This window comes from Euleptes europaea, chromosome 3 (genome assembly GCF_029931775.1).
Source record: "Euleptes europaea isolate rEulEur1 chromosome 3, rEulEur1.hap1, whole genome shotgun sequence".
Taxonomy (NCBI): domain Eukaryota; kingdom Metazoa; phylum Chordata; class Lepidosauria; order Squamata; family Sphaerodactylidae; genus Euleptes; species Euleptes europaea.
Window position 1 is genome coordinate 12378807 of NC_079314.1, and position 19869 is coordinate 12398675.

The 19869-nt window shown below is 41.2% G+C and overlaps 1 protein-coding gene across 1 annotated transcript; it reads right to left on the reverse strand.

Annotated features, from left to right (window-relative positions):
* Positions 1 to 5172: 5172 nt before the first annotated feature.
* Positions 5173 to 8034, reverse strand: LOC130475597 (interferon-inducible GTPase 5-like). The gene is made up of 2 exons (XM_056847414.1): positions 7316 to 8034; positions 5173 to 6391 (listed from the first exon to the last, which is right to left on the reverse strand). Exons 1-2 carry the CDS (start codon positions 8032 to 8034, stop codon positions 5173 to 5175), a joined length of 1938 nt encoding a protein of 645 aa, XP_056703392.1.
* Positions 8035 to 19869: the final 11835 nt, after the last annotated feature.

The window sequence follows — 19869 nt, forward strand, 5'->3', positions numbered from 1 at the left end:
TTACCAAAAGGAGCGACAGGTGGAACATAAATTTATGTAAATTCAGTCAAAATGGTCAAAGTAATTTCATGGAATGTAAATGGACTAAATGAAAAAGTGAAGAGAGGAAGGATTTTTAAATTTCTACAGAAACAAAAGTATTCCTTAATATGTTTGCAAGAGATTCATATTTCAAAGGACAAGAAGTATTTAGAAAGAAATGCATTGGGACATGCCTTTATTTCCTCATCTAAAACAAAGACTAAAGGAGTGGTTATATATGCGCATGCCTCAATGACTCCTAAACTTGTATATAAGGATGAGGAAGGAAGAATTCTTATAATTAGAACCAAAATATTAGGTCAAAAGACATTGGTGGTAGGGATCTATGCACCCAATGAAGGAAAAGCACAATTTTATAAACAACTTTATGATGTTTTATTACAACATACTGAAGAACAGGTATTGCTAATGGGTGGTTTTAATGGAGTTACAGACACTGTGAGTGATAAAAAGACAAAAGCTAAAGATGACAAGGAAGGCTGCCTCCCTAAGACTTTTTTCAAATCATTGAGGAATTTAAAATACAAGACATTTGGAGAACAATGAATACATCAGCAAGGGAATATACTTTTTTTTCAGCAAGACATGAAACACACTCCCGCATTGACATGATATGGGCTAGTAAGTCTATCTTTACACAATTGTGAAAGGTACAAATAATACCAAGAACTTTTTCAGATCATAATCCGGTCTCTTTTGAATGGAATGACAGGCAAGCATTTAGATGGAGACTAAATGATAGACTTTTGAGAGATGAAAAAATAAAATCTGAATTACGTACGGTAATCAAATACTTTTTTGAGATAAATATGAATGGTGAAACTGATTTAAATATAATTTGGGGTGCTTTTAAGGCGGTATTGAGGGGCTTTATGATTCAGAAAAATACTGCATGGAATAAGAAACAACTACAGCAAACAAATGAGATACTCTGGGAGTTACAAAACTTGGAGCAACAATTGATTTTAGAAACTCGAGAATCCCAGAGGAAGGACATTTTGTTAAAGACTAAACTGGTTAAACACCAGCTTAACTTAGCGGTTACTGAGGAAATGAATAAGAATATGAAATATGCGAAGCAAAGATATTTCCAACATGCAAATTGCCCAGGTAAACTTTTGGCTAGTCAATTGAGAGACTCTGTGCAAAGGAAGATTATTGGGGAAAATACAGACAGCAAAGGGTCCGGTTTTCACAACAATCGATATACAGAAAGAATTTGTATCTTTTTATACAAAACTGTACCAAAGAGACATTTCAGGAAAAAATTGATAAATATTAAAAATTTATTAAAATTAATAAATATTCTTAAATTATCCCTTGATCAACAAAAAATTATGGATGCTCCAATAACAAAAGCAGAATTAGAAGAATCAATATCAAAACAAAAAACGGATAAGACACCAGGCTCAGACGAGATTACGGCAATGTTTTACAAGTTATTTAAAGAACTCTTAGTAAACCCTTTTATGATGGTTTGTAATACCATATTAGATACGGGATTCTCCCCAGAGACATGGACAAATGCTTTTATATCGCTAATTCATAAAACAGGAAGAGATCCAGAGAAAGTAACCAACTATAGGCCTATTTCTTTATTGAATGTGGATTATAAAATTTATGCCCCAATACTATCGAATAGACTTAAACAATTTATTAGAAATTTAATACATGAAGATCAGGCGGGCTTTGTTCCTGGAAGACAGATTAAAGATAACCTTAGAGTGTTACTCGATGCGATGGAATATTATGAACATAATAATCAACATAAGGCTGCTTTTATTTTTTTAGATGTGGAGAAAGCTTTTGATATGGTTTCTTGGGAGTATATGAAAAAAGTTTTGGAAAAAATGAACTTTGGAAATAGATTTTGAACAGGAATTAATGCTATATACTCGACCCAGAAAGCCAAAATCTTAATAAATGAGTCAATATCTAACAACTGTGATGTACGGAAAGGAACTAGACAAGGTTGCCCACTTTCACCTTTGTTTTTCATTTTAATGCTAGAAACTTTATGTTCTAAAATATGGGACACAGAGGCTATTCATGGTGTGAACATAAACAAACATGAATTTAAATTGAGAGCATTTGCGGATGACTTATTGTTGATTTTAAATGACCCAAATCAATCTATTAACTTTTTGTTAGATTTATTACAGCAATATGGTGATTTTCGGGATTTAAGATCAATCAAGATAAAACCCAAATACTGTTTAAAAATTTGTCAAGTAAGGAGCAAAAAAACTTTGTATCTCTTTCAGGATGGGAGAAAACGACCAAAGTGAAATATTTGGGTACTTGGATTACAAATAAAAATAAAGACTTGATGATGAACAATTATGTTAAATTGTGGGAGGTGATAAAAAAGGAAATGATTTCATGGTCCAATAAAAAAATTTTCCTTTCTGGGACGTATATCGGTAACACAAAAGAATATATTGTCAAGATTGCTGTTTTTATTTCAAAATTTGCCAATAATCACACAACAGAAATATTTTGATATGTGGAGAAACAAAATTGATGAATTTTGTTTGGCAAGGGAAAAAACCTAGAATTGCCTATAAATATTTGATGGACTCCAAAGAAAGAGGAGGTTTTTCTCTTCCTAATTTTAAATTGTATGCTGAAGCCTTGGCGTTCGTATGGCTAAAAGACTGGATTCAACTGAAAAATTAATGTTTATTGGATTTGGAAGGTTTTGATAACAGATTTGGGTGGCATGGCTATGTGTGGTGTGATAAATTGAAGATACATACAACATTTCAACACCATATTGTTAGATCATCTTTAATAAAAACTTGGTTGAATTATAAACATCTTTTTGAAAACAAAACACCTTTATGGATTTCTTCACAAGAAATGTTGACTTTGAGACCATTGAGACCTTCCCAATTTCTTACATATCAAGACCTTTTAAAATGGGAACACAATACGTGTACATTAAAGGAATATGAAGACTTAAAAGAACATTTGACATGGTTTCAATATCATCAAATAAACTCAGTATACATCCAGGACAGAAGATAGGTTTTATAAAAGATAAATAGTCTTTACAACAATCTTTGTTAGACACAAATGATCATCTGATATCAAAGATGTATAAACTGTTGTTAACTATATATACGGAGCAAGACCAAGTTAAACCTACAATGATTACATGGGCACAGACTTTGGGTCACGATATCCCATTGAGTAGATAGGAAAGACTTTAGTCACGAGATATGAAGTCCATTTTTTCACAACAACTACGAGAAAATATATATAAGATTATCTACAGATGGTACCTGACACCAAAAAAAATTGGCTACAATGTATAAAACAATGTAACCGAATTGTTGGAAATGTAAAAATGAAATTGGTTCTTTTTACCATGCCTGGTGGACGTGTGAAAAGGCAAAGGATTTTTGGGATATGATTTACAATGAACTGAGATTGATCTTGCAGCGAAATATACCTAAAACACCAGAAATGATGTTGTTAAGTATGATACCAGAATCTATTTTAACTCAGAGATCTTTTTTGATATATGCCACCACAGCAGCATGATTGGTATATGCAGCAAAATGGAAAATTGCAGAGATACCAGATAAAAATGATTGGATATTAAAAATGTTAGAATTGGCCGAAATGGCTAAACTTATTGCGTTGGTAAATCAAAAGGAAAATGAGGAGTTTGTGGGAGAATGGGAGGCATGGAAATTATATTGTGAAATAAACATAGGGGAATGTAAAGGTTATACATTGATCTAATCCAGAAGATGAAGATAACAGTATTATCATAAAAAATTATTTTTTAAATTAGATGAATGTTCATATTGATCACTATAAAAATTAATATTGTATAAATGAAAGTAATGAAAATAATGAAGGTTAATATATAGTAATCTAAAAATATGTGAGGTTGGATTAGAAATTGTAATACAAAGGGGAGTAACGATTTAATACCAGATGGAGGAGGGTGGAGGGGGAGTTTTAAATGTTTTTACAATCAATAGAAGGATGATTAATTTGTAACAAGATGTAATTGAAAAATAAAAAAAATTAAAAAGAAGCTACATGTATTAATTAAATGCCAAGAATGGTATTGCAATCAAAGAAATAAAAGATCAAAAATTCTTACATTTGCCGTAGCTGTGCTGGCTACAGATGATCTATGGTAAAAGGCTTCTTTAAATTTTATTTTTCAACAAAACACATACAAATATATACACATAAACATATGAACATAACCAATAAGATTATTACATTATATTGGAGTTTACTTTAAAATTACATTTCAGTTATTAACTTCTTTGATTTACACATCCCTAAACTCTCATTATATTTTCTTATGTAATAATACATTTACTATTCTTAAACATTTGTTACTAAGATTTTTATACTCTGTTTATATTCTCAATTTTTATATGCTTAAAGAATACATTCAATTTTTCATAAAATTCAGAAGTTGATCTATTATGTATTAAAGATATCATTTTGCCATAGTTGCATATTCTGCTAATTTGTTTATCCATTCTGTTAAATCTGGGTACTCCTCTGCTTTCCACTTTCCTGCTTATATCACTCTTGTGGCTGTCACCATGTTCTTAAATAATTCATAATATGTTTTTGCCATGTTTATTTATTTATTTATTAATCTCCCGCCCTGTATCCCCAGCCATGTTGCTTGGCAAGCCATTTAATAACATGCTTTTGAGAACCAACACAAACATATTCTCAGTATTTTTTGCATTTCGTAATATATCATTATCCAATACTTTCTTGCCTTCCTATAATTCTACCACTTATCTTAAGCAGAACCCTCTCTCTCCAAATCAAAAGAACACATGCTTTACTTGAATAAGAAGCTAGATTTATTAATTAAATGCCCAGAATCGTACTGCAATCAAAGAAATAAAAGATCAACATTTCTTATATTTGTCCTGGCTAGTATGCCAGCTACAGATGATATATGGTGAAAATCTTTTCACAGACTAAGGGCTGCTGTTCAAAGCAACTGAAGTAAGTTCACAAAGAACGAGCTAGTAGTTAGCAAGAGTTCTGGCCCTGTGCATAATTCACATCTTTTGCACTTGGGACTCTTTCCCAGTCGGTGACTTGGTTCTTTGTGCCAGGATAATGTCATGGTCAAGGCTCCGCGGCTTTTGCCCGAACGTTCTCCGCATCTTCCACAATGTCATTCAGGAAACTCCTCAGCATATAGAATGTGGTTGCAAAAGAAGAAATTCCTCCAACCAAAGAGCCCAGCACTGGTACAAAATATGAGATAATTTCTATTACTGCCACAGTTGTACACAACCATGACCGAGCCAAGATACTGATTAAATATTCTTTAGTTATCATGCCAGACATTGGAGACTTTCTAATAGCAGATTTCAACATTTTATAATCTTTACCAACCAGATTTGCAACTCTGCGGAGGGAATCTTCATCTAAGCCAAAGACTTTGTAGAAAAGTATCAGTCCTGTTACCAAGATACCAATATCACAAAAAACCGAGAGGCCAGGGACAGGAATTGCCCCAATGGCACAAGACACAAGGGCTAGTTTCCATATATAGCCTTCCATAGCAGCCTTTTTCTTTTCCAGGATTTTTCTTGAGAATACTGGCAAAGCCAGAATTAAAGCTTCTCTCTTGAGGTCTTCCAGATCGTTTTCCAAGGCCTCTTGCAGATGAGGGAAATCATACATATTCAAATCTCGTGTAGTGATTAGAAAAACCCTTGGATTGGATTCTCCTACCTCTGTCAAGTTATCACAGCAATATTTTTGTATCTTCTGGATGGATTTGTCCATTTTGAAGTTTGGGTTCCTCATTTCAGCAGCTATACTGCTATCCATTTTGGAGCGTACAAAGTAAAATTTCTTCTTCATCTTCTTAATTTCATGGGCCAGGAAGACGTCATTTTCAGTGAAGCGTTCCGAGGCGACAATCATGAAGAAATCATACTGGCTAAAATTGACCTTCTTTAGGTAGTCCTCTGGTCTAAATTCAGGGGTCCCAATCCCTGGTAGATCCCATACGGTTACCTTTGGAAATAAGGGATGTGGATAGGCTTGACACTCCATGGTTGTTTGTGTTATCCCAACTTTCGCTGCACCTTCTTCATAATCGGTCATGCCCCGCAGGGCATTGACAAGAGATGATTTACCGGCACCTGTCACTCCTGTGATGGCAATGTCAAGCCTGGCATTTTGTAACGCTTCCAATTCTTGATGCATTTCTTCTGTCACCTCTTCAAGATTTTTTTGCATCAGAGAATCCCTCAGCATTGCAAGGTTAATTTTTAAGATTTTTGGGAGGAGGAAGAAACTGATTCCACTTCCTTTGGATGGTTTGGTTGCTCTAAGAAACGAAAAGAAATATGTAATTTATTTAGCAAGTTTTAGGAAGTTCCTACTCACACCTGTTTATTAAGACAGTACTCAAGGTCAGTTACAGATAAAAGTTTTGAAAACTTGGAAGACAATGCAATCTTTTAAACCTAAGAACAGGTAATGGCAAGAAGTAGCAGCAGCATAGCAGGATAGAAGACAATCGTAAAGAGCAACAATAAATCTAACAGTGACAGCAGCCATCAGCTGTTCTCAGAAATGTCAGCAGAAAAGGGATCATACGGGGAGAACAATCCAATGCAGCCACCAGGTTCCCTTCAATATAGATAGATCTATGGCAGGTCTACAGAGATCCTACGATTATTGATGCATTCTGCATAATACTGAAATGCCTCAAAAAATGAAGCTGAAAATGTGTGATCAGTGTTCTGCATGAAAATGAGATGTGATGTTCCAGTTCTGCGATTAGAACACTAGTTGTGGGGTCTTTCTTAACCTAAAATGTAGCCCCAGGGGGACTGGAGCCACATGCTTGGAAAGAGAATCTTAACTATTCCCTCCACCCATGGTCATTTCACCAATCAGAATCTCCTCTCTCAGGGGGTTTAAACCCTGGTGAGGGAAAAGACAGGAACACGGGATGTTTATTTTGCCATATAGGAGTGGGCCTTAAATTTATTTAATATATTCATATATACTAAATATAAACAATATATTTAATTGTCTTACTATACTTATAACTATATTTAAAAATACAGTGCAGCTTTTAAAATTGAGGTAAAGGCACAAAATAGTTCATATAGTTCATAAAATAGTTCTAATCCATATAGTTCTCCCTTCCCCCCTACCCTCAGGCGAGGTCTACATTTTTTAAATGCACATTTTATTCATATGCAAAGAAAACCAAACCAAGAACTGGTCAAACCAAACATACTTGTCATCTCTCTTATCTTCTGCCTCTGGCGGCACAGCTGGTCTTAAGACACGTCTCCTCAGAGCCTTGATTTCATTCACCAAGGTCCTTTGCAGAAGGGGAAAATCATACTTATCCCGGTACCAACTGGAGATGAGGAAAATCTCTGGAGAAAAAATACCAGCAGCCTGCACCAAATTATCAAGGCAATCATTCCTGACTCGTTGAAGGGTTTCTTCCTCGTTGAATTCTGGGTTCAGTTTTTCACTCTTAATGCTGTCGTCCATTTTGGAGCGCACATAGTAGAAACGCTTCTTCATTTTCTGAAGTGCACGGGAAAGATGGATGTCATAGACAGTGAAGCGATTAGAAGCCACAATGATGAAGAAATCATATTGGCTGTAATTTACCCTTTCTAGGTATTCCTCGGCTTTAAAATCAGGTGTCCCAATTCCTGGAAGGTCCCATATTGTTACATCTGGAAAGGCAGGGAGCTGATAACCCTCTGGCTCTTTTGTTCCTTCTATCACATCAGTTTTGGCTGCCTCCTCTTCAAAATCTGACAGGCCCCGCAGGGCATTGACAAGGGATGATTTACCAGCACCTGTCATTCCTGTGATGGCAAAGTCAAGGGTGGTTTTTCCTGACACAGTCAAATCTGGAAGACTTCCTTCTTCCCTGGCAGTCTTCTCCTCTTCAAGTCCACTGCTCACCACTGGTGTTGAATTGTTCCCACCCATGGCTCTCCTTGATGATTCAGTTGACCTGAACAATAAATTCAAATATTGTGATAGTTAACTCCTGCTTTATAATACTTCTGTCACATTTTACTCTGACAATCTGGATTCAACTGTGTGAGAGAGAACCAATTTACTTAACACTGGGTAGAAATGCAAACTCCCATCAGGTGCTTTAAGACTTTACTATTTTTATTCATAAAATATTTATACTCTGCTTTTCCAAAAGAAACGCATCCAAAGCAGCTTACCAGAAGACAATCTTACCAGAAGATTTTTTGGTTTCTTGTAGCACATTAGAACAAATTAGAGCAACGCAAATCTTTTTAGTTCACCTGAAAATGGGGGAAATAAGTTCTCCCCCCCCCCAGTGTGTATGAACACTAGCAAATGCAGAAACCCTGGGGACAGCTGTCCAGAGAAAGTGCCACCACTGAAAAGACCCTGTCTTTAGTCACGTCTTGCTTCACTTCTAAGGGCAAGGGTACCCAGGCAAGGAATTTTTTTTTAATTGATACTGCTCATTTGGCCTTGAGCAATGTCACACTAGATGCAACAAAAAAACAGTATTTTAAATAATCAACCAGTTACCCCATTTGAGGTCCCTAGAATTTAATCACGTAAGCAAAAAATATGTCTACAGCTAATGTAACTCCTACCTCCACACCTGCCAAGTGTTTCTTAACCTTATATGATGTTGACAGCCCCTCATCACAGAAAATCCCTAATACTGCAAAAGCTTTCTCCTACCCCTCCTCATTGCAAGAAGACCCTTTTACAACACGTAGGAAACTGTTTGCCTCAAGAACCAACTGTGCTGTCTTTGGGACTCCACACAAATCTCAACGTATGGAGGAAGAAAACCATTCCTTCCTATTTTTGCACTAGAATCAAGCAGGCAGGGAATCCTCCGCTATAGCAAGAAAGATTAATAACTATAGAGTCTGAGGAAGAAAACAAAACTGGAAATACCGGATTCTTGTTACTAATTTGATTTCTTTTCACGGAGTCGGGAAAGGCTGTGGATCAGCGAGCCTCCGAGTCAGAAACTCAGCGACTCAGTGCTATCCAGCCTTGGAAGTGAAGAGAGTTCTGCCTTGTGTTATTCGCGGAGTAAGAATGTGCATGTAAAGCCTGTTTTGCCATATCGTTTCATCAGTTGGATAATTAAATATCCTTAAGGAATCTGCAATTTAGCTGAAGATGCCTGTAAGGAAAACCCCACGGCTTGCAGTTCTTTTCGGCTTACGGCTACGGAGAATTGGACACTATAGCTTTTAAGAGGGCGGAAGCCCGACAAAGTTTTTGGGTATTATATGTTTGTGTGGTTCACGTTGTGTTTAACTGTGTAGTTGTAATGCATTTTGTATGTATGTTCCGTAGGTTTTTGTATAGAATAAGTATATAGCGGTGTTAATATATATTGCACGAAATTCAGGAGTGGTTATGTTGCTGTGTTTGTATGTTTGCTTTTTGCTAACCTCCAGGTGGTGGCAGGAGATCTCCTGCTATTACAACTGATCTCCAGCCAATAGAGATCAGTTCACCTGGAGAAAATGGCTGCTTTGGCAATTGGACTCTATGGCATTGAAGTCCTTCCCCTCCCCAAACCCCACCCTCCTTAGGCTCTGCCCCCAAAACCTCCCACCGGTGGTGAAGAGGGACCTGGCAACCCTACGGTCTTTCTTTGTTGCTGTGAAGTTCTAGGCCAGAAACTGGGACGGCAACCTGAGTAAATGAACTGGTTATGAAGGAACAGGCAAAAGCAGTTTCAAAAAAGTTGCAGGATTTTGCTTCTCTGGCCACTCCCTTGTGCCAGAAATAAACAAATTGCCTGACATAAAGAACGTAATATTTTGATAATAATGTATTTACATTATCTTTCAAAACCAGTAAACATTACAAAACACCAGTTTCTGTTAGCAAAAGCCGCAGACTTTTTTTGACTCGGCATCTAGCACAGGTTCCGGTACTCTAGAACCTAAAACCAATCTTCAGTTAAGAGCACTGATTTGACTCATGGTTGGTTTCTGCCTTTTCCAAAGGGAAATTCTCCACTTGCTTCTCTGTTTTAACATTTTTGTTTCTTTGTTTTTATTTCTTCAGATGTGGCATATAAGCTGGGAGAAGAATCTGATTCTCTGAAAATGTACACTTAACACAGCTCCTGTAATGTGTTAATAGATCAACATGGATCCTTGTTTCCGGTCCTCTGTAGATACACAAAGGAGGAGACCAATACAGATAAGGTATCCATCTTGCTGGCCATTTGGCATCTGATAGTCTTCTTGGCCTTGTGGATGGAGTGATACTTTCTGAATTTCAAGCAGGGTTAAAAATAGGGTTGCCAACCTCAAGGTGGTGGCTGGAGATCTCCTGCCGTTACACCTGATCTCCAGCCAGTAGAGATCAGTTCACCTGGAGAAAACGGCTGCTTTGGTAATTGGACTCTAAGGCAGATCTGGACTTAAAAGAAAGGGATATTGCTTGTTTCTTTGTCCTTGTAGCCCTTGCTGAAATCTGCTTTGTGCCCACGAGAGAGAGAGAGAGAGAGAGAGAGAGAGAGAGAGAGAGAGAGAGAGAGAGAGAGAGAGAGCTTAGTATTTGAAAGAGTATCTGTTCTGATATCGAAGCTGCAGCTGCTGAAACAGAGGTGAAGCAGAGGGGGGGGATGAATAGCAAAGAGAGACCAGCTTACCGTTCCTGGTCAAAGTTGGCTTGGAGAGGCTGAAGAACCGTCAGAGCCTGTAATCTCAGAGGGTGGATGGAGGCTGGGTTGGGGTCTGGGCTCTCCTTCTCCCCTTTAAAACTCCTCTGGTCTTTGCTGTGTTTTCTGATAAGGAAGAGCCAAAGTCTGCCGCCAAGCAGCAAAACTGAAAGCAAATTTGTTTGTTCAGAGTTTTAGCTCCCGTCTCTTCTAAGGTCCACACTTCCAGGAAGAAGGTGGAGGGGTTTTACAGTAACAATCCAATTAGGTGACTGCATTTTCAACTGCCTTGTTCTTATGTGGTTTAGTAATCAACCACTTTTCTACCCAAAGGGTGCTTAAAGTAGTTTACAAGTTTAATCCCCCCCATATGTACATCACTTCACATGGAATTCTTAAAGCCCCAGTATCTAGTATAAGCCAGACAGAGCCATATGCAGACAAGAACCTTATTTTTTCTTAGTCCAAAAATTAAAGTCCCTCTGAAACAATAAGTTCCAGAAGGCTGCATAGATGTCCTTTTTAATATAAGAACCACAGAAAAGTGTAGGGCTGCCCACTCCAGTTTGGGAGATTCCTGCAGATTTGAAGGTGGTGCCTGGGGAAGACAAAGTTGGTGGGGGGGGGAGCAGCCCCCCTAGAGTATCCATTATAACCATTCTGAGTCTTCCATTTCTCCTAGACTTTATGGCATACCAGGCCAGGGGTCCTGGTCTGTGGAGTAGATCTGAGGGCAGAGTTGGCACCTCCTAGGGCAGGGGTCCCCAATCTTTCTGAGCCTGTGAGCATATTTGGAATTCAGACATAGGGTGGTGGGCTCTGCCACAAAATGTCCCCAAGAAAGGTGTTGGCATGTGCCATGGTGCTCATGGGCATGATGTTGGGGACCCCTTTTTTTAGTGAAGACATTTGTTTCAGGCTCCCCATTTTCCTGTGGGGGGGGGAGAGCACAGCCACCTTCTCAGGGAAAATTCCTTTGGCAAAGAGAGAGCACTGAAAACATATTATGGGCTGTCTCTGATCAACTTTGGATGACAGGGAGTCAGGGTGAAAGGAGAGGGCACAGGTGGTCAGTAAGGGGGAAATACACTTTTAGGGGAGGCAGATTTTAAACTCTAGGCAAGCAACGAGTGAGAATTTGTCTCTCAGCTGCAGGGATTTCCCCCTCTTACATTGCTTGCCTACAGGCTGGCAGGTATACCTGCATCCTCAAGGTACTCAAAGCCCCATTTAAAAATAGGATGAAATCCAAAAACAGATTGAGCCCAATGCCTGCTCTTATGACGTCTCCAACCGATGCTTACCTTAGTGAGATGGGGAAAAAGCAAATGGATTTCATGAGATATCAATATATGATAACCAAGCAAGTTAATATAACGCCATGAGAAGAAATTAAGAAAGAAAATAATTAAATATGAGATGGAGCAAGTTAAAACCTGTATGGTGAAGTAGATGCAGAATTTTAAGAAAGAGAGCATGATGCAACAATGGGAAAAACTTGGACTATTTCAGTAAAGTTCACAGCTAGTAATAACTTAAGAGAATATTGGTATAAACAGTTTTTTAGATGTATATCACACCAATGGACATTAAAAATGGACAAAACATATGACAGTCGATGCTGGAAATGTAAAGAAATAGATGGGACTTATTTTCATATGTGGTGGACATGTAAAAAAGTGAAGAGATTTTGGATACAAATCCACCAAGAAATTCAAAAACCAACTTCCTTCTAGACCCTGAAACGATGCTGTTGGGAATAATGCCAGAAAAGCTAAATAAAAACCACAGAGACTTGTTCAGATTACAGCTGCGAGAGTAGTTTTGGCATCTTGAAAACAAGAAGAAATTCCAGAACTGGAAAGATGGCAAGATAAAACGGCAGAATATGCTGTGATGGTGAAACTATCTAACCTGGTGAAAGGCAGATCGATGGAAGAATTCCAGAAGAAATGGGTACTTTATTTTGATTACTTAAAATGGAAACTATAATTTAGCAAAGAAGGGTGGAAGAATATCAGCGCTTAACAGAATAGCAACATAAACGCAGTAGATTTAACTGATATATGAAATAGAATAGTTTGGAGTGGTAGAAAGAGATTATAAATAGACTTGGGGCATTAACGCATGGGCAGAATGTTCCTGGTTCGCTCCTCTGTTATCCCACAATATTTTAATCCCACCATGGGGCTTAACGCACGGCCAATTTGTCTCGCTTTTGTGCCTTAATAGTAGCGAATCTCCGTGGTCCACACGCACGACCGTCCAAGTGCTGCGCATCGGACCCACCTTAGTCGCGAATTAAGGCAAAAAAACCCGGGTTAAGCAATCCCTGTTTTCTAGCGATCTTTTCAGTGCTAAACCGCTACTTTTTTTTTAATTTCGCTACATTACTGGAACGCCGGCGTGCGTGTAATCACACGACTAGCCCGCTACTAACCTCCTTTCGTTCAAGGACACGCCCCTTACTGGTCTCCCTCACATAGGCGTAAACTTGGGGGGGGGCTCAAGCCCTCGAGCCCCCCCCCAAACTTGCGAGGGGGGACTGAGCCCCCACCCCAAGGCAAATGGCAGCTGAAGCACAGTCCTGTCCTACCTTCCTTTTGTATAGGCTGACCCGTTTTTTGTCACATTTCCTGGCCGTCCCGTCTTTTTAATTAAAATGCCCATTTTGTCCTGTTTTGAATAAGCCCAGCCAGTTGTGTTGCCTCGCCCTCACAACACAGCTTTATTTACACTCGGAAGGAAAAGGCACAACTTTCCAGCTTTGGGTGGAAGCAAAACATGGTCCGTCAATCTGATCAACGCGTTCCCATCCGCTGTGCTGTTGCGAGCCTCTGAAGTGGCACGCTGAAAAATGTACAAGGCTTTCCTTCCCCTCTCCTCTGGGCTGGCCACGAAGCAAAGAGGTGAAGTCGGGATGCACTAAAATGAATGACAGGCTAGCCGATTAGAAACAATGGGAGAGGATGCATAGCCTATTGAAGGAGCCTGGATTGCCAATTGCCTTGCATGAGCTCCATTGAAATACATTACAGCACAAACAGAGTTGCAAAGAAAATGTGGAATGGATTTTCCAGTAAGATCTCTAAACCCAGAGCTCTGGAACTGGAATGACAGCCCATGGGACTAGCACAATCCATCCTGTCATCCACACCAGCTTCTACTAGTGAGTTCGTTTGCAAAGCCTGTAAACTTCTGAGGTATGCTAGCTTCACCAGATTGCCGGTTTTCTAACATCTCAGCAAAAAAATACCCACATCTTTTTTTCAGTAGCACCAACGCACCTCCCTCACTCTAGTATGCATTCCACTGCCCCACTCCAAAAAGCCATTTTATGCCTGAGAAGATCAATGCTTAACTGGTTGAGACGATGATATACCGGAACGCTGGTGTTCCAAGAAAAAAAGGGGGAGAATCGCCCTTTGATTGGATAACCCCTCAGCCAATCCTTGGGCAATGTCACTCCCCTGCTATCCCGCACTGCGAACTATCCCACATTATATGGTTGGTTCAAACGCACGGGGAGCCTCCAGCAGCTACTTGTTTCAGACTTAATGTGGGATAGGCTGGCGTCATGCGTTTGATTATCCAGACTTAAATATTGTGGGATTAAAATATTGTGGGATAACAGAGGAGCGAACCAGGAACATTCTGCCCATGCGTTAATGCCCAATATTTAAGTCTGGATAATCAAACGCATGACGCCAGCCTATCCCACATTAAGTCTGAAACAAGTAGCTGCTGGAGGCTCCCCGTGCGTTTGAACCAACCATATAATGTGGGATAGTTCACAATGCGGGATAGCAGGGGAGTGACATCGCCCAAGGATTGGCTGAGGACTTATCCAATCAAAGGGCGATTCTCCCCCTTTTTTTTTTCTTGGAACACCAGCGTTCCGGTATACCATCGTCTCAACCTGTCAATTAAAAAAAGGCGGGACGGGAGACCGGAAGCAGCAATTGCTCGCACAGGAAAGGGGGCGGGACGGGGGACGGGAAGCGGCACTTGCTCGCGCAGGGAAGGGGGCGGGACGGAGGAGACCGGTAAAGGGCATTAGTAGCGAGCTAGCCGAGTAATTACACGCACGTCGGCGTTCCGGTAATCTAGCGGAATAAAAAAAAAGTAGCGGTTTAGCACTGAAAAGATCGCTAGAAAACAGGGGGCGAAAACGCACGGTCGCTTTATCCTCCTTTAATCCCTGTTTCAGCCAGGATTCAGCCTGGATCAAACGCATGCGTTTCGCTTAATGTGCGTTTGATCCTGGCTAAAACAGGAATTAAAGGAGGATAAAGTGACCATGCGTTTTCGCCCAGGGATTGATTAACCCGGGTTTTTTTGCCTTAATTCGCGACTAAGGTGGGTCCGATGCGCAGCCCTTGGACGGTCGTGCGTGTGGACCACGGAGATTCGCTACTATTAAGGCACAAAAGCGAGACAAATTGGCCGTGCGTTAAGCCCCAGGGATTGCTTAACCCGGTTTTTTTTGCCTTAATTCGCGACTAAGGTGGGTCCGATGCGCAGCACTTGGACGGTCGTGCGTGTGGACCACAGAGATTCGCTACTATTAAGGCACAAAAGCGAGACAAATTGGCCGTGCGTTAAGCTCCTAAAAGAAATGGTAGAAATGGATAATAGTGTTTCTATAAAGCTTAAGATATAAATTGTTACATATAACGTATTGAAAGATAGCATGGTTAAGGCAGTGGAAATAATGACAAAGAGTTAGAAAAGAATAACAGTTATATAAACTTTTAGTAAGATAAGAAGAGATAAGCTCAAAACGAATCCCCTGAAAGATTATCTATACTGTATATATGGGAATGAATGAATTTGTTATGTGTGTTTTATTTTTTGAAATTTTTAATAAAATGTTTTGTTTTTGTTTTTAAAAAAGGCCAGCTTGTATTTTAAAATAAATGTGCGTGGTATGTGATGACAGGAAGCAAGTGGTTTTGGAGAAGAGTTTTATGGATACCATGGACCGCCAAAAAGACAAATTAGTGGGTTCTAGATCAAATCAAGCCTGAACGGTCCCTAGAAGCTCGAATGATTAAACTGAGGCTATTGTATTTTGGTCACATTATGAGAAGACAAGAGTCACTGGAAAAGACAATCATGCTAGGAAAAGTTGAAGACAGAAGGAAAAGAGAAAGACACAACATGAGATGGATTGACTCTGTAAAGGAAGCCACGGCTCTCAATTTGCAAGACCTGAACAAGGTTGTTAAGGATAGGACATTCTGGAGGACATTGATTCACAGGGTTGCCATGAGTCTGAAGTGACTTGACAGTACTTAACACACAGGCATGTGATGATAATTTGGTCCTGAAACAGAAATCAAAGAGTTGTCAGGAAGGGCTCGGCACTCAGAGCGGGATGTTAAGAGGTGCTGTGTGATGGGGAGGTGGGGAGAGGTGAAGTGTCCCCAAAGCAAGAGGCCACTTGGAGATGATACACCAGCTGTGATGCCTCTGTGGCTGCTGAACCAGATTATTTTTGCAAGAGGCAGCTGAGCTAAACTCTTAAGTGCTGCTTATTCTTCCCCACCAGGAGTGCTGCTCTGTTTACCCCCCTCCTGGCTCCTGCTGCTCAAGCAGCTGATTTACAAGAAAGAGAACCTGAAACCGAACAGTTGAGCTTTCGTTTTCCAGTCAATCTGCCTGCTGGACAAGCAGATGCTGTGAAAGGTGTGTTATGTCTGTCCGCCAGAGAGATCGGAAAGTTCAGGTTCTGGATTCAGCACAGACTGGGCTGCCAACCTCCAGCTGAGACCGGGAGATCTCCCAGGATTACAACTAATCTCCAGATGACAGAGATCAGTTCCCCTGGAGGAAATGGCAGCTTAGGAGAGTAGACTCTGTGCCATTATACCCTGGTGACATCTCCAACCCCTGCCCTCCCCGAGCCTTCACCCCCAAATTGCCAGGAATTCCCAACCTGGAGATCGCAATCTTAGCACTGAGCTGCAGAAGCAGCCAGAATCCAGTATGGTGTAGTGGTTAAGAGTGGTGGTTTGGAGCAGTGGACTCTGATCTGGAGAACTGGGTTTGATTCCCCACTCCTCCACATGAGCAGTGGAGGCTAATCTGGTGAACTGGATTTGTTTCCCACTCCTATACAAGGCCAGCTGGGTGACTTTGGGCAAGTTACAGCTCTGTTAGAGCTCTCACAGCCCCACCTACCTCACAGAGTGTCTGTTGTGGGTAGGGGAAGGGAAGGTGATTGTAAGCTGGTTTGAGTCTCCCTTAAGTGGTAGAGAAAGTCAGCATATAAAAACCAACTCTTCTTCTTCAATTGTAGTTTACCTACCTCAACTCCCAAACCTGGTCAGAGTTTCAAACCATCCACCCCCATGGCTGGGAGCAGGAGTGGAATGGGAAGCAAGAATGGCCCTGGAGCAAGTCCAGTTGAGGGACCCCATGAGATGCTACACATCAGCTCTTTGGGGTTTCTCAGCTCAGTGGGGCCACCAGTGGGGAAAAGCTCACCCGTTGTCTTCTCCCCCCAAACTGGCAGCAGTGAAGGTGACAATGGGTGAGCCAACACTAAATGTCATTGTTGATGAAGAGTCTGAGCCACTGAGGCATTGGCGCAGTGGCTGGGGCTAGCCTCTGCTTACTTCTGGCCACCAGCTGACCACTAGGGCAGTGGCCTGCCAGGAAATGTCCAGTCCGCTCCTGCAGGGCGTTATTTTATCCAGGCTTTGAATCCTCCCCTCTTCCAGCCAGCTCCATAAGTTTTCCCAGTACAGTTTTCCTTCACGCATCTCTCTGAAGAAGTGAGCTGAGACTGACAAAAGTTCATACTGAGATAAATGTTGTCCGTGTTGAAGGTGCCGCCGGACTTCTGTTTCCATTTACCTTAACTAAATCCTTCTCCCTGAAAATCACCTGCCTCTTTACTCTTTCTCCTTGCTCCAGCTAGTCCAACAGCTGGTTTACAAGGAAGCCGGGCCCAGGTAGAGTTACTTCGCTTTTGCTTTCCTGTCAGACGCTTGCATGACAAGAAAAGGCTGTGAATAAGTGTATGCCCCTCCGGCCTGACTGGCAAGGGCCTTATTCATCACAGAACTGTAGAAACAGCCTGAATAATGAACTGGATTGTACATATCTCAGGACCCAAACATACCTCAGAGTCACGACTCAAACTAACCATCCCAAATCATCCACCACTAGGGCTGGCAACCTCCAGACGGGGCCTGGAGATGTCCTGGACTTATAAATAATCTCCAGATGGCAGAGATCAAGTCCCCTGGAGAAAATAACTCATCTGGAGGATGAATTTTATGGCAATTATACCCCACTGAAGTCCCACTCCTTCCCAAAAATCTGCCGTCCCAATGCCCCACCCCCAAATCTCCAGGAATTTCCCAGCTTGAAGGTGGCAACCCTGTTCACCACCACCATTGTCTGTGGCCCAAATTCTGGATTTCTAAAACAAGTAATGCCCCTATGAAACTGGGTCTTTCTACCCCTAAAATATACTTTGGCGTTGCTTTCTTTGTAAAACAAAAAAGGAGCCATGACTCGTATAGAAGGTTGTGCTGATTTCCACCAGTTACCCCTTCAGAATTTGGGAGAGCCCTGAAAAAAGCTGCCGGTATTCAGTACCGGTAAGGACAGTCACAAAAACGTTGACCTCTCAACCCAGAAACCTTTTCAGTATACTAGGTTTCAATATACTAGGCTGTATATTTTACAGCTAAAAGAATCAAAACCAAAACCGATGTCATGAAAACATGGTCGTCTGTGGTGGAAACACAGCAGGGACTAGGAGGTGGATCAGGGAAGAGAGCCTAAGAGGGCGCAGTCTGGGTGGGATTAATGGGCTAGAGAGAGAGCCAACTTTCCGTCTTGATTACATGCAATTTAGCAACGTTTTTCTGGGACTTCTATTCCATGGCCAGGTGGATAAGTGTACATTGGGGGGGGGGAGAACCAGATGTGAAGCACCAGTAGTGAACATCCCTGTGGATACTGTGAACTGCCAAAAAGACAAATCTGTGGGTTCTAGATCAAATCAAGCCTGAACTGTCCCTAGAAACTAAAATGGGTAAACTGAGGCTATCATGAGTTGGTCACATTATGAGAAGACAAGAGTCATTGGAAAAGAAAATAATTTTAGGAAAAGCTAAAGGCAGCAGGAAAAGAGGAAGACCCAACATGAGATAGATTGACTGTATAAAGGAAGCCACAGTTTGCAAGGCCTGAGTAAGGCTGTTAAGGATAGGACGTTTGGAAGGACATTGATTCATAGGGTCACCATGAGTTGGAAACGACTTGACAGCATTTAACACACATTCACATGCCTCAAGATCCATACTAAGCACTGTGGTGGAAAGTGCCGTCAAGTCAAAGCTGACTTATGGCGACCCTATAGGGTTTTCAAGGCAAGAGACGTTCGGAGGTGGTTGGCCATTGCCTGCCTCCGCGTGGCTTGAGAGAGCTCTGAAAGAATTGTGACTGGCCCAAGGTCACCCAGCAGGCTTCCTGTGGAGGAGTGGGGAAGCGAACCCAGTTCTCCAGATTAGAGTCCGCCGCTCTTAACCACTACACCACATTGGTTGTACGCATTGCACCATCCCAAATCAGTCACATACCCAATGAATGGAGACTGTCCCTTCTAATTGTGCAGCACAAGACTCTTCACTGAGTGACTGAGGGTAAGCTACAGCAACCATTGTTATGGCTGGCTCTGTTTCCTGTCGCAGGCATTTTGTGGCAGTGTCACACCCTTCCAGGGTGCCCCTTCGCCGCTTGGGGTCTGGGGGCCCAGCGTCACTGGCCTCAGAACAGGAGGGCCTGTTGAGCAGCGCAGGGCCCTCCTGCTAGCTTTCAGGAGCAGCCTTCATCCTCATCTGCCCTGCAGCCCTCCCCTCAGCCTCTGCCGGACCTCTCTTATGTAGCCTCTCACTCCTCCCTTTCGCCCCCTTTTCCCCTCCTCTTCCAAGGCTTCAAAAGGCCCGCACGGTTCTGTCAAGAATACAAGGCTGTCAGATTAGTTTGACAGGTGCAGGTTAGATCAGATGGATCTAGTAATGAGCAGAATAAGATATGTGAATGTGGTTGAAGCTGTGAACAAAAACATGGCATATATTGTAAAGTGTGCCAGTGCTAGTAATGTGGCA